This window comes from Macrobrachium nipponense, chromosome 2 (genome assembly GCF_015104395.2).
Source record: "Macrobrachium nipponense isolate FS-2020 chromosome 2, ASM1510439v2, whole genome shotgun sequence".
Lineage (NCBI taxonomy): Eukaryota > Metazoa > Arthropoda > Malacostraca > Decapoda > Palaemonidae > Macrobrachium > Macrobrachium nipponense.
The window spans coordinates 91309028-91322783 of NC_087201.1; the positions used below are offsets into that span (position 1 = coordinate 91309028).

Below are 13756 nucleotides of genomic sequence, written 5' to 3' on the forward strand. Positions count from 1 at the left end.
ACAAAAGAGATTAGTTATGCAACAATACATCACTTACTTTTGGCAAACAGCAAAATTTTAAAACAAGCATGATGATTTTGCCAAAAAATAAGTAATAAGTCAAGAATGCAAGAAAAGGAAAGTGAGAGAAAATAACTTTTCATAAGGAAGCCATTTCAACAAACAATCGAAGTTCGGAAGCTGAAAGGGGAGCCAGTTTGTTTTTTACAGTGCTGAGTTACTTGCCGAGTTACTTTTACAGTAGTAAAAAATCGTAAAAAGCAATTGTCACTAGACTGGTATTTTACTGCAACAAAAATAAAAGTGGTTTAGGCAGATTGAGTGTAAGTGAAAGAAATGGGCGAATGACTATCCCAGATCAGCTGATAAGTCAGTGGAAAGCAGAGCTGTTCTCTCTCTCTCTCTCTCTCTCTCTTAGCGCACTGAACACTGACTCGAGCAAGCTTTTTTTTATTGCATTTGTTTTCATGTTTTATCACTATGTTAAATTTATGTGAAATAACATTTTATTTTTTATGTGAATTGGTACTGCTTTTACGTACATATGATAGTTAAGATTTTACCTTCTCTTTTCTCCTCAACAATACCATGACACATGATAACTTGAAATCATTCTTTCATTCATTATTCCTCAAAAATATAAATGCTCCTTCTTGCTACCTCAAGTTAGTTGTGTATCACTGCAATGATGAATGATTTTGTTAATGATTTGTGCTAAATTTTGTTGTGAAAAGCTTTCTTCTTTCATTTACTATTTTGTTAATATTGTTCAACTAGATTGTCTCACTCGGCGCACCAAACACTGGCTCATTTAAGACTTTTTTATTATTTTTTTTTTGTGTATTGTATTTGATTGTTTTGACATTTCATCATTATGTTAAATTTATTGTGAAATAACATTTTAGTTTTCATGTGAATTGGTACTGCTTTTACATACATATCATAGTAAAAAATTTTCTGTCCCTTCTCATCTCAAGAATACCACAATGCATGATAACTTAAAATCATTCATTCATTATTACTCAAAAATATAAACGCTCCCTCCCTCTACCTCAAGTTAGCTGTGTATCACCGCAATGATGAATGATTTTGTTAATCATTTGTACTAAATTTTATTGTGAAAAGCTTTGTTCTTTCGTTTACTATTTTGTTAATATTGTTCAACTAGATTGTCTCACCTGGCACACTGAACACTGGCTCAGTTAAGACTTTTTTTTCTATATTGCATTTGATTGTTTTCATATTTTATCATTGTTAAATTTATTGGGAAATTCTCTTTTTATGTGAATTGTTATTGCTTTTACATACATACAGTAATATTTTAAATGTTTCTTCACCTTCTCTCCTCAACATATCATCGCTCCATCGTGACTTCACTGCAGTTACGAACGATTTTATACATCTTTTATGCTAAATGTTATATTGAAAGCTAAATTTTATATTAAATGCTTTATACTTTTATTTATTTTGTCGAATATTGTTATCTTTAAACTATATATTGTAAATGAAAAAAAATTAATACAGTTTTAACTTGTAAGACCCGGTTGGCCGTCAAATACAAGTTTAAACTAGATAGATAATCAGTCAGTTCAAAGTATGAGCATTTGTTCGACAAACAATACAAAATTTTTTTGAAAATTTTGTTGGAAAAACGGGAAGTTCGACATAAGAAACGTTTGACAAACGAGGTATCACTGTACATCATTGGCCTTCTTCAGAAATGTATCATTCGAAGAGGTCTCTGAATTTACTGGGTGGTCATCACTCAGTATTCTTAAAACACCACTGCCATGAGCTAGAACAAATTCGATTGCACTATGTATCAGTAGGTGGTATGGTTAGTCCTGACCCCATAGGTGCCACAGCAGAAAACCAGGGGCCTACCCAATGGGTGGGTATGTTGACTGTCGCTGGGGAAAGTGGGTCAAAATTGCAACCATACCCAGCATGCTTAGGTAAGTCACCATAAAACTATAAACTAAAGTTATATCCTATTGATTAGTTTCATTATCTTTTTTACTGAAACTAGTGGCTTGACATTGGACCTGAATGATTTAGTTTTAAACTTTGAAATATTTGGGAGGAAAATTTTGTGAGCTTAAGTTTTTTGTCACTGGTCAGTTTCTTTGTAATGCTCCTTTGAAGGTAAAACAGCGACTATGCTATCAAAAAATAGATTTCTGGGTTCGACCTGTGTCTGCCGGTGAAAAGTTCCTGTAGCTCACCTTTCTAAGTATAAATAGATCCTAAATATACCAGAGAAAAAGCTAGCATGGTATGCTGAAGTTACTACCCTCAGCTCGAACACCCCAAGGGCGTCGGTATAAAGTATAAGGGCGTGTGGAAGCCACTACTCACAGGTCTTCTGCCAATTAGAGGATTCCTTTCCAAAATCCCTCCCACGGCAAGAGCCATCACAAAGGTTACTCCCCTTACCTTCCTCTCGCTCTCGCTACTACTACTTCTACCCGCGCGCCATCTTCATTCCTGGAATAGACACCCAAGCTTGGACTGGTTAAGGGTGGGGAAAGAAGAAGGGATGGGTTCTCCGGGCGACACAGGTCTTCCCCCCCAAAATAGATTTTTCCTTTGTCAAAATCCCTTTTTGACATGGGATAAACCTATTTTTTGGTAGTTGCTGTTGAGTCCTCAAAACCCTCCCACTTCCATGACGAAAAACCATGGGATTTGGGTAAAAGGTTCATCCTGCGTTGACCAACAGAGTAATGGATCTTGGTCTTTTAACCGGCCCAATCATAAAAGAAGATGGCCGATGCGCATGTGCAATAGTCACTTCTACAGGTTTTGACATAGGAAACTGGGCACAGCTTCACTGAAGACAAGATAAAATGCCTTCGTCTTTGAGTCCATTATACTCTATCACTTGTCATAGTGTTTATCATTATGGCATCATACCCAACTGCAAGGCCAGGCCAAAAGATATTTCTTTGATATTATTCTGATCACCATGGGGTGCTGGCACACACCATGGAGGGTAAATCCTTTGAGGACAAAATAGTGACTACCAAAAATACAGGCCAGTGACACTAAATATTTCAGGTAAACAACAGTAGGTGTCATTCATTGTCACTGATTTTAGCATGAAAGAATTTCCTCATAAAGATAATGTATTTAAACAAAAAATAGGTCAACTTTATACTGAGATGTTTTCTATTGCAGGGTGTATGTTTTGTAACAAAGCTATCCGATGTTGCTGTAGCTCGGCGAATGATGGCACGACTGAGTGAATCACAGATCACAACTTATGTTGTGGTCCCAGCTTTGCCACGTGCAACTTTAGTAGAATGGCATACGTGGGGATGCACTGAAAACAATAAATTTGAATGTAAGTTATTTAGGTCACATTTTTTTATATTTGTACTTTATTATTTTGTAGTGAAGTTGTTACACTCACCCATTTTATCAGCCACAAGTAGGCAACATTTAATAAGTAATGAGTTTGGTAACAGCACATTATATTTAAAAAAGCAAGGTCATCATGTGCAAGAAGTGGCTCAGTGTTATGTTCTTTCTGTAGTTATATATAAAGTACAGAACATTTTTGTATCTCAACTGAGACATATCCAAATATTATTTAGGTATAAAATTTCCAGCAAGAGATGCCGTGTTGGTGTGTCCTATTGCATTTGAAGAAATGACTAATCTGAACGCTTCCTTAAGGTCATTGGCAAAGGAGATCAAGTAAAGAGGAGCCTTGATGTGTACCTTAACAGGAAAGGTAGATAGTCAACAGTCTTACAAAGATAAGGAAAAACAAATTATTAATAAAAAAACAATTACACTGGCATTGAGAACACATCAGAAATAAGGCAGTGAGCCCAAGTGACTTAAGTCAGAATAACATTTGGCCATGGAGTGTCTAGTCTATCATTAATGTTGAAGCAAAAGAATTGTGGGCTAAACATTCTTGGACATAGAAATTAGAAACTTTTAAGATCAAACAGCTTTATAGTATTGAGGTAATAAAAAAGGTTTTTTCATAATGCATCATGTATTTACGCTATTCTACACCTGCACCCTAATCTTATGGTAAATTGAAGTAGTAATTGATACTTTATTGCAACATTGCAACAGGAATGCATGATTGTGTATGATATGTGTGCTTGATCAAGATGAGTTAGCTTTTTTATATGTGAAAATTGGATACTCAAAATCATTTACTACCTAAATGAGCTAGATTTCATTGTACATTATGTACCCTTGTGATAAAACAATAAAGGTTTGTTGAACATGTCAATCATGGTATCTGTGTCTCTGACAATTGCTAGTTTTCACTCAAGAAGGAAGAAAGTTGAACTGCAGAAATGCTGACATCTACTGAAACAAAACATTTGTATTAAATTTGTATGGGCCTTATTGCATTATAACTTTAAAGCTTTAATGATCTTGTTCCCAAACGAACTTAGTGAAATGGCTAATTTATATATCGTGATTAAAAGTATAGCATGGTAGTGGTATCTTTGTTGTGTAACAATTGAGTCTTTTTTCAGATGAAGAGAAAGGATACACAAGAGGAAGTGTCAGTGTTAGAGTAAGGCGCAGATGGTACCATGACAATTCAATGTGTGCTGTAAATGCTGTTACAAGTAAGCCTGTTAAATTCTTTTCTTTTTTTTGGCATCATTCAAATTCGTTTATTCTCCCTTTCATTAGAAGGATCCAAAAAGGTGTACACTGATATCGCCATGTAACAGATGTAGTACACGATCATTATTTGGACAGGATAGTTAGATGAATTTTTTGTCAGTTTCATTCTGTTGCTTAACTTACCTATTCAGCATTATGATAATTTGGTTTCATGCAAATTTATATTTTTCTTGATGTAATAGTATCCCTCAACTCAGCTTAGTAACAAGGTGGCTAATAGGTGGTAGATTGGTGAGTGGAGTCCCTGACTAACCTGAAATAAGACAGTATTTTTCATTCATCATCATGGACCATGATGGGTGAGTCAATTAGGGTTGTGATAAAAGGTTCTGTTTTATAAAACTAGAAAAATACAAATCACTTTAAAATTTTGGCATGTGTTCCTACAGGAATACAAACCATCACCTTTTATATTGGAAACTCACTGATATCAAAGTTGTGAGTCTCCACCTGGAAATGCCATGTTGCCAGTCATGAATGTGAGCAGGGAACCAATTATTCATGTAACTTATACAATCTAGCTATGGGATGCTATATTGATAATTCAGCTTACCATTGTGAGATGTGTCTGTACTCTCACTGTAGGAAGACTTTTTGGAGAAGCAAATATTGCTGTAAGGAAGGCAGAAATAGTCTATTTCATTCCGTTTGTCCACTCCTCAAAGTAGGTTGTAGGTAGATATGGCATACACATCTCAATTGGCTGAAATAAGTGTTTCTAATATCATAGGCATACTGTGAAAGATGGAGAATATTTCTTCAGTAATACATGTGGATGCTTTTATATTTAAGGCAGTTCCCAGTTATTGGTGGACTCAGTTATTGGCGATCCAGTTTTATGGCACTTGTCTAGTGCCATAAAATCTGCGATTTATGGTGTCCTAATGGGCCGAGTTCTGGTTATCAGCACCATTATAGCCTCATAAATCGCCTAGTTTCGCTTAATGGCAGTTTTTGCTTATTGGCACAACCCCCGGGAACAGAACCCTCACTGATAACCGGGGACTGGCTGTATTTAAAAGATAGTAAACATGCTGATATATATCAATATCATAGCCATACAAGTACACAAATGACACATTCATATCAGATCAAATGCAAAAGAACTTTGGGCTTTAAATAACAAAATGGACATCTTGGTATGCAACTACAAATGAAAGGTATTTTCATAATTTCTTGTATGAAAATTACAAAGATCAGGTTAAAATTTGAAATAGCATGAAATATTGCTGTCAATGAGTCTGTCTGTGGCCTGGGAAAGGTGAATGGAATATGTAGCCACTGCAGTATTGCCATGAAGTTGGGAAATTTCAGTTAATGCATGGCATGGTGGTAATGGTATCGTGGCTTTCTTTTCAGAATACTCTGCATTTATAAAAATTTGTATTAATCACACAAATCATTACGATAGCTCAGTGACTGGGCACTATTAAGGGATTTTGACGAAGGAAAAATCTATTTCTGGGCAATGGCCCGTGTCGCCCAGTGAAATCCCCCCCTATTTTCTCTCCCACCCGTGCCCAAGCTTGGTCTTCTAACGTCAAGGATGGCCACCAGAGGCGCTGGTGTTAGTGTGAGTGGGTGAGTAGTAGTAGTTGCTGGCGCGGGCTGTGTACCAACTCTCTCTAACAGGGGGATTTTGGTGGAGGAGAGATCTAAATGACAAGAGGTCCGTGGTAGTGGTCTCACTCGCCCCAGTACCATACCGACACCCTCTTTTATTTAGGGTGAGCGAGTCAGGATACTCTGACATCCCCCTCTTTTATTTTTCTCTGGTAATGTTAGTATTATTTACCTTAGAAATATGATCTGAAGGGATATTTCACTGGGCAACACGGGCCATTGCCCAGAAATAGATTTTTCCTTCGTCAAAATCCCTTTTCTGGGCCAAGCCCGTGTCGCTTTGTAAAATAGTACCAGAGAATTAGCACAAGCTTGGGAAAAGGTATAGTAAGAGGTAACAAGAAAACACAAAATTACAAAATATGAGTATAATCTAGTTTAAATATTTACAAAGTTATATAAAATCTTAATTAATGCATAGTAACATATGTTAGCTTTAAAATACGTAATAGGACTTAATATTATACTTATGCTAACTTATGATAGGACTTAGTATTATACTTATGCTAACTTATGATAACTTAAAACTAGAAAATATCAATATATACAGAAGTGAGTCACCCTAGCATAAAAATAAGGGAGAACATCACAATATAGCCTTATTCGGCAATTAAGTACAGGTGTGAGTGATCCTAGCATAAAAATAAGGGACACATCACTATATAGCCTTTTTAGGCAGCTAAGGCTCAAATAGGGTTGAGCCTGGTGGTAGGTTAAAGGAAAATTGTTAGTGAGGCAGGTAGAAAGGAGATCTGGATCTATGACTAAAACTACTTAGACAGTGTCAGGAGAAACTGTGTTTCCTGCTGCCACTGCAGGAAATTTAAGAGATTCCAAGGATTTCAGGTAGTGACGTTTGAAAACTGTCGGCGACTTCCAGCCTGTGTATTTCTTTAAATCATCAAAATTCATATGTTGGAAATAATTAATTGAGGTGGCTACTGCCCTGATGTCATGGACCTTAGGGAATGAATCAGGATTGGCTTGTTTGATAAAATACAGGATTTGTTGTCTGATTCCTTTTAAGGAAATGGTGCCACCTTTTTCCCTTATAAATAGGGGATCTGAGGACCTAGAAGATGTCTTCGACAAATAGGCTCGTAAGGTCGTCATTGGACATAGAGAAGGGTCTTAAGGAAGAGGGAGGATCTTCCAAGGGGCCCATCTCATTAAAGGATCCTCGTTTTTAGCCAAAAAACTACGATCTGGGGATAGTAGAACTTCTCCTGAGGGGAGAAATTCAACATGGCCAGAGTCTCTGGAGAGAGCCGACAGTTCAGATATCCTGGCTCCTGAGGCCAGACTCAGTAAGAATAATGTTTTCTTTAAGAGCGTTATATAGTTACATGAATCGTTGTCAGAATCTGAAGCCAGTTTGAGAACGTCATTCAAGAACCATGAAATTGAACTAGGTCTTTCTGATGGTCTGAGCCTAGCACAAGCTTTAGGGATAGACGAAAGTAAGAGTCTGTTAAGTCTATCTTAAAGCCAAACTGGAAGATTTTCTTTAAAGCTGACTTATTGGTCATAATAGTACTAGCTGCTAGACCTTTTTCAAATAAGGATCTGAAAAAAGATATAGCCAAATTAAGAGTCATGGTTCGAGAATCTGTTTCCTTCAGGAAATTTGCCAGTTTTTTAACTGCTGCGTCATACTGACACAATGTTGATTCTCTTTATCCGATTCTAGAAAAAGGATATTCTGAGGATCAATATTTGCATCTCTTTTAGCCGCGAACTTCATGAAGTCCATAAAGTTAGGGTTTTGAGAATTCCTGAGGAAGTGAACACAGTCCTCATTTGTACTGATTGGGACAGTTTGGGATTGGGAATCCGTTGAGGCCGGAGACCCAATTCCAGAAAGGAGGGGTACCAATGCTTTTGGGGCAGTCCGGGGCTACTAGAGCAACTTGTCCCTTGAAAGACCTGAGCTTGTTCAGGACTTTCAATAGAAGATTCACTGGAGGAAAGATGTATATCTTCTTCCACTGATTCCAATCTATGGACATGGCGTCTGTGGCATAAGCCAGAGGGTCCAGGTTGGGGGCCACATAGCAAGGGAGCTTGTGGTTCGATTGTGATGAGAAAAGTTCCACCTGGAGGTGTGGGACCTTTTGGCATATCCACTGGAATGAGCGCCTGTCTAGGGACCACTCCGATTCTAGAGGAACTGATCGAGACAGGGCGTCTGCTATCATGTTCGTTACTCCCGCCAGATGAGTGGAGGATAGATGCCATTTGTACTTGGCTGCTAGAGAGAAAATGGCTATCATGATATGGTTCACATGACTTGATTTGGATCCTCCTCTGTTAATGCAGTGTACTACCACTGCACTGTCCAATACTAGTTTGATGTGGGATCCCTTGGCTGGTAGAAGCCTCTTCAATGTGAGGAATAACTGACATAGCTTCCCAGTACATTTTATGTGGAAGCCGGCGGAACTGAGGTGACCAAGTCCCTTGTACTTTCTTGAATTGGGAGTATCCTCCCCACCCGCTTGAGAAGCGTCCGTGTGGATAACCAACGCCGGAGGAGGAAATTGGAGAGGGACTGATTTGGACAGGTTCTTGGCCTCCACCCAGGGGCGGAGACGTTTGCGGAGAATCGGCGGGATGACTGACAACTTGTCTCGAGATTTGTTGTTTGCTTTTGAGCGCCAAACTCTATTTATATCTTTCAATTTTGCTTTCATCAGAACGTCTGTAACTGACGCAAACTGGAGTGAACCTAGGATCCTTTCCTGGTTTCTCCTTGATGTCTGTTTGCATTTGAGGAATTGCCTTGTTGCTTTGGCTATTTCTTTCCTTTTGGCCAATGGAATTGACAGAGTGTGGGAGTTCAGATCCCACTGAATGCCGAGCCACTGAAAGCGAGATTCCGGCGTTAGCCTGGACTTGACCTTGTTTATTTGGAACCCCAGATGTTCCAGAAACTGTATTACCTTTCTCGTGGCTTTGAGGCATTCCTTGACGGTTGTTGCCCAAATGAGCCAATCGTCCAGATACGCTACTACCATTATCCCTTGGGATCTTAGTTGTTGGACTACTGATTCCGCTATCTTCGTGAATACCCTGGGGGCTACGTTCAACCCGAAGGGCATCACTTTGAATGAGAATGCCTGGTTTCCTAGCCTGAAGCCTAGATATGGGCGGAAGTGCCTTGCAACTGGGATATGATAGTATGCGTCTGTAAGATCGATAGAGGTGGTGACGGCCCCACGGGGAAGTAAGGTCCGCACCTGCGAGATAGTCAGCATTTTGAACTTGTCGCAACGAATGAATAAGTTTAGACGGGACAGGTCTAAGATTATTCTTCGTTTGGTTGAGCCTTTCTTTGGCACGCTGAACAAAGCGTCCTCTAAACTTTAAATGTTTGACTCTTGATACTACCCCTTTCTGAAGGAGTTCCTGTGCATACTCTGTCAATTCCTTTGTTGGTTTTTGAAGGAATGTTTTGGATGGAGGGGGACCTTCGATCCAACTCCATCCCAGTCCTTTGGACACAATGCTCTGTGCCCAACTGCTGAATCCCCATCTGTGACGATAGAGGAACAGCCTCCCTCCTACCTGAGGGTCCTCACTGACTTGGGGTGGGGCGTGATCCTCGTCCTCCTCGGAAGTGATTGCCCCTGCTAGGTGTCCTTCCGCCACCTCTTTGGCGAAATGCACCTCTAGCCCTGCTTCCTCTTCCAAACCTATTAAAGGCTTGGAACGCCTGGCCTTCAAAGACTGGATTAAAGGCCGGAGATACTGCGTAAGAGGTCGAGGGCTGGTTTTGGGAAGTCAGTAGGAGAATCGGTTGGGATTGATTCTTCGCCGTTGACGGCTGAACCGCCTGGGACATTGGTACTGCTTGCATTACTTGGTGTTGCTGAGCAGCCTGGAAAGGTGGGAACTTTCTAGGCTTCTTCAGCTTCTTCGAAGTTGAGGGGGCGATTTCTGGCTTCCTCTTGGAAGAAAGTCCCCACTGGACCTTAAGGCTCTGATTAAGCCTAGTCGCTTCATGCTGAACCTCGTTCACTACTGCTTCGGGAAAGAGGTCAGCGCCCCAGATAGAAGACGCAAGTAGCTTGTTTGGCTCATGCCGGATCGTGGCTTCCTGCAGTACATGTTTCCTGCAGTTGCGTCTAGCTATCACAAAGTTGTACAGATCACACTGAATGGTGTGTGTCTGTGCTTTGGCTAAGAGTTTGAACAGAGGTTCCGTCCCGTATGTGATTGCGGCAACCTCTGTCATAACTAGGGCGTTTAAAGTCCTCCCTAACCTGGCCATAGCATCAAATTCTGCTTGGATCAGGTTATCCGACAACCTAGGGAGCCTCTCCCCAAATTGTACAATTGCACAATCTGGTTTGAGCTTCCCAACCGTAAAGGTAGCTCAGCCCATAGGTCTTCGGATACTGGAAGGAGAAGAGATGTTGGCTCTGTCTCCCTCAGTTGGGGCATATGCTCGTCTTTCATGGCGGCCTGCATGGTTAGCTCTGCTAACTTTGCGGTAAAGGGGATTGGCGTTTCCTCCTCTGCCACAAAGATGGTAAATGGACTTTTGAAAGCCTGAAGTTTGGTATTGACACAATCCCAATCTTCTAGACTTCTAATCCATTCTCTTTGAGCCTGATCCTGACTATAGATCACTGTCTCTTTCGGGATCCTATCCTCCCTCCTCATTGCAGTCTCTGTCAGACGAGCATAGCCCATAAAGGGTGGTTGGAGGTTGGCGGGGTGGAACTCGAAGTCCTCTATTCTCCGAGTACCACAATCTGGGATGGTTATCATACCGTCCTTGAAGGGGGCATAAGCTGCGACCCTCCAAAGATTGCTCGCCGTGAAGGGAGGAAGAGATTCGTAGTCTGGCATTGGTTGTAACGCCATGCCTGACTGAGGAAGAACTGCTGGGGGATTCTTCCTGAGGCCCACCATCAGATTCTCCTGGTTTGCCAGCCTCTCTGAAATGCTTCGGATCGACTGGCCAGACTCCTCAAACGAGGTGGAGATGCGCGAGAACATCTGCTCGAACCTGTCGTTAACCAAGTTACCGACCAGGTTCCCCATCTGCTGCATTATATTTGCAGTGAAAGCCTCTGTGTCAAAGGGACTAGGGTCCCTGACCGACTTAGGAGTCTACGGGTTAGGGCGTGCTCGTTGGACGTAGAAGGCTCTGGCTCTGTGGAAGCGGGCCTTATCCTTAGAGGACTTGCCTCTGGACCCTTTTGAATGCGAAGTCGAAGAGGACTTCGATTTCTCTGCTCCGGGGTGGTGAGCCGGAATCTTATGAGATGCGGAGGACAAGGTCTTCTTAGAAGACGTCCTCTCAAGGGTCTTTTGCTCTCGCTTCCCTTTCACTTTAGGGACAGCTGAAGCTGAATGACGACCTGACCCGGAAACATCAGATTCACGAAAAGCCTTGGCGAATTAAGAAAAGAAGGATTAGGGGAAGAAGATCCAGATAAGCCCAAGGGAAGCCCTTGAGCTCCAAGCAAACCTACCTCAACTAACAAATTACCTTCACCTACCGCCATTGGCTCTACATTCAGATCCAAGGTATCCGCTTCTTCGGAAATATCCGGGTTGGCCTGGGCCGCCAGTGCCTGCGCAACCTGCTGCTGGATGGCGGCGAGGCACGGGGCCGCCGCTGCTGGGTCGACGTAGCTGGTCGACTTGCCACCCAGAAAGAGGCGGACAGCCATACTCTTGTCCAGGATGTATGGCTGCCCCTTAGATACGTTCTTCCCGAACCTGCCGACCCAGGCCCTCAAGATAGCCGATGCGGCGTCCTTCACAGCGGCAGCCTGGAATAAAGGGTCATTGTAGTCCTTACAACGAAGCCCCAAAATTATATGATTAAACAACTAAAACTAAGTAATGTTTATATCTCATATCATATGCTTCTATAAACAGTTATAAGTATACTATGAACAGAATAAGTATACCACTCTGGTATATACTTACTCCGGCGGAAAACTGATCCACCAGATCATAGCAGATGGAGCAGGCTTCGTGGTGCCATACCACTAGTTCACCATGGCAGATGGCACAGGGAGCGTGGGTCTGGCAGACCTCGTGACCACATGGATCTTGAAGGATGGCATTGCACCCGGGTTCCTGGTAGTTGGTAGCCTGTAAGTGGACAGATACATGAGTATCAGCAGTTACTAACAGGACTAGCCCGCTAAGAGATATAATACTCCGCTGCATGCCAGAGTGAAAAATTTTCTGGGCATAGTCCTCTCCTGTTCTCCTGTAGAGATAGTCCGTAAGACCTGGTAAACTAGCCCGATAGTTACCGGGGCACCGGAGTAAAGATTTCCACCGAACCAGCTACTGGTCTATACACCGAGGGTGAGGGGTACAAGGACAGCGGAGAGACATGAGAGGATTAACCCAGATAAATAAGAAAAGCAGGCGGAGCTCAGCTCCGCTGTACAAAATTCCGCAAGCAGAAGGAGGACCCGGATGGTGAGCGGGCACTCCGCCAGACTAGTGGAATATAACATAATGATAACAAATATAATTGTAAAACATATATAGTTATATATAGATGTAAATAAATACAGGTGCATGTGAGAGCTACTCTCTGCCACCCCCCGATGAGCTGGCGAAGCCAGTTGAGCCCGCCGCTAGCGCTGTGGGTAGGCTGGGGGGTGACCGAGGGAGGGAGAGAGCTGAGAAGAGACCCGAAGAGGACCCAGCACGAGTGGGAGGGGTGGCCAACCCAACCCGAACGCACGAGGTACCCCCCCTGGATCCCAGGAAGAGAACGGTACTAAGAGCCAGACTCAAGACCCCCCCGTAACTCCTGTATCCTCCCTGGGTAGGGAGGAGAGCCTGGTTGGTTGCCGTGGCAACCGTGAGCGAGTGTGGACTGCCTCTCCCCCGCTATGGGGAGGAGGGCAGGTAGGGGGACTGAGCTGGTGGCTCGTGGCGATCGTCTGGCCCACCGCGAACGTGGTAGGACCATGCGGATGAATAGGCCAGGCGAAAGAGATAGCCTAGGCTAACTCAAACCGTCTCTAACATGCAACTTAAAATACAGATAACACATTGTATTAAAATAGAAAGGAAGGAAATCGAGGGAAAAGAAAAAGACGTCCAAGAGAAGTTAGGCTAGCCTACCTGGGAGGTAGGAAATCCAACTACTCGGGAGCTGGCCTCTGCCGATACGTAAAACGGAGGGCGACGGCCAGGGTGGTAGGACTAAAGAGAGAGAGATGTTGTGACCCCACATGCCTAACAGACCTAGACAAAGGCACATGCATGCATGAGCTAAGACATAAGGCATAGGATTTCCGAATAATACGATGAAAATATAAATTTCGGTAGCACACCTTGCACCACACATAAAATTAATCATAAAATTAATCATAAATACTGCACAGCAATAGCTACGACGGTATCGAAGACCGAAGGAGCTAGTAGTAAAAACACACAATGCGAGCCGTTAATATACCTAAAAAACGGTTGAAAA

General features: G+C 42.1%; 1 protein-coding gene and 1 long non-coding RNA gene across 3 annotated transcripts in view; one reads left to right on the forward strand and one right to left on the reverse strand.

Moving 5' to 3' along the window:
* Positions 1-13756, forward strand: part of LOC135220777 (uncharacterized) — a 260488-nt gene that overhangs the window by 213650 nt on the left and 33082 nt on the right. For both annotated transcript variants that reach the window (XM_064258250.1, XM_064258249.1), the window contains exons 7-8: positions 3181-3346; positions 4512-4607. In XM_064258250.1, the coding sequence (XP_064114320.1) occupies positions 3181-3346; positions 4512-4607 (262 nt within the window). The remainder of the gene's footprint in view (positions 1-3180; positions 3347-4511; positions 4608-13756) is intronic.
* The window catches only part of LOC135220778 (uncharacterized), a 68232-nt gene continuing 58475 nt past the window's right edge, over positions 4000-13756 (reverse strand). Inside the window, exons 2-3 of the long non-coding RNA XR_010315796.1 lie at positions 5222-5371; positions 4000-4921 (exon numbers count right to left, since the gene is read on the reverse strand). This is a non-coding gene — a long non-coding RNA (uncharacterized LOC135220778). The remainder of the gene's footprint in view (positions 4922-5221; positions 5372-13756) is intronic.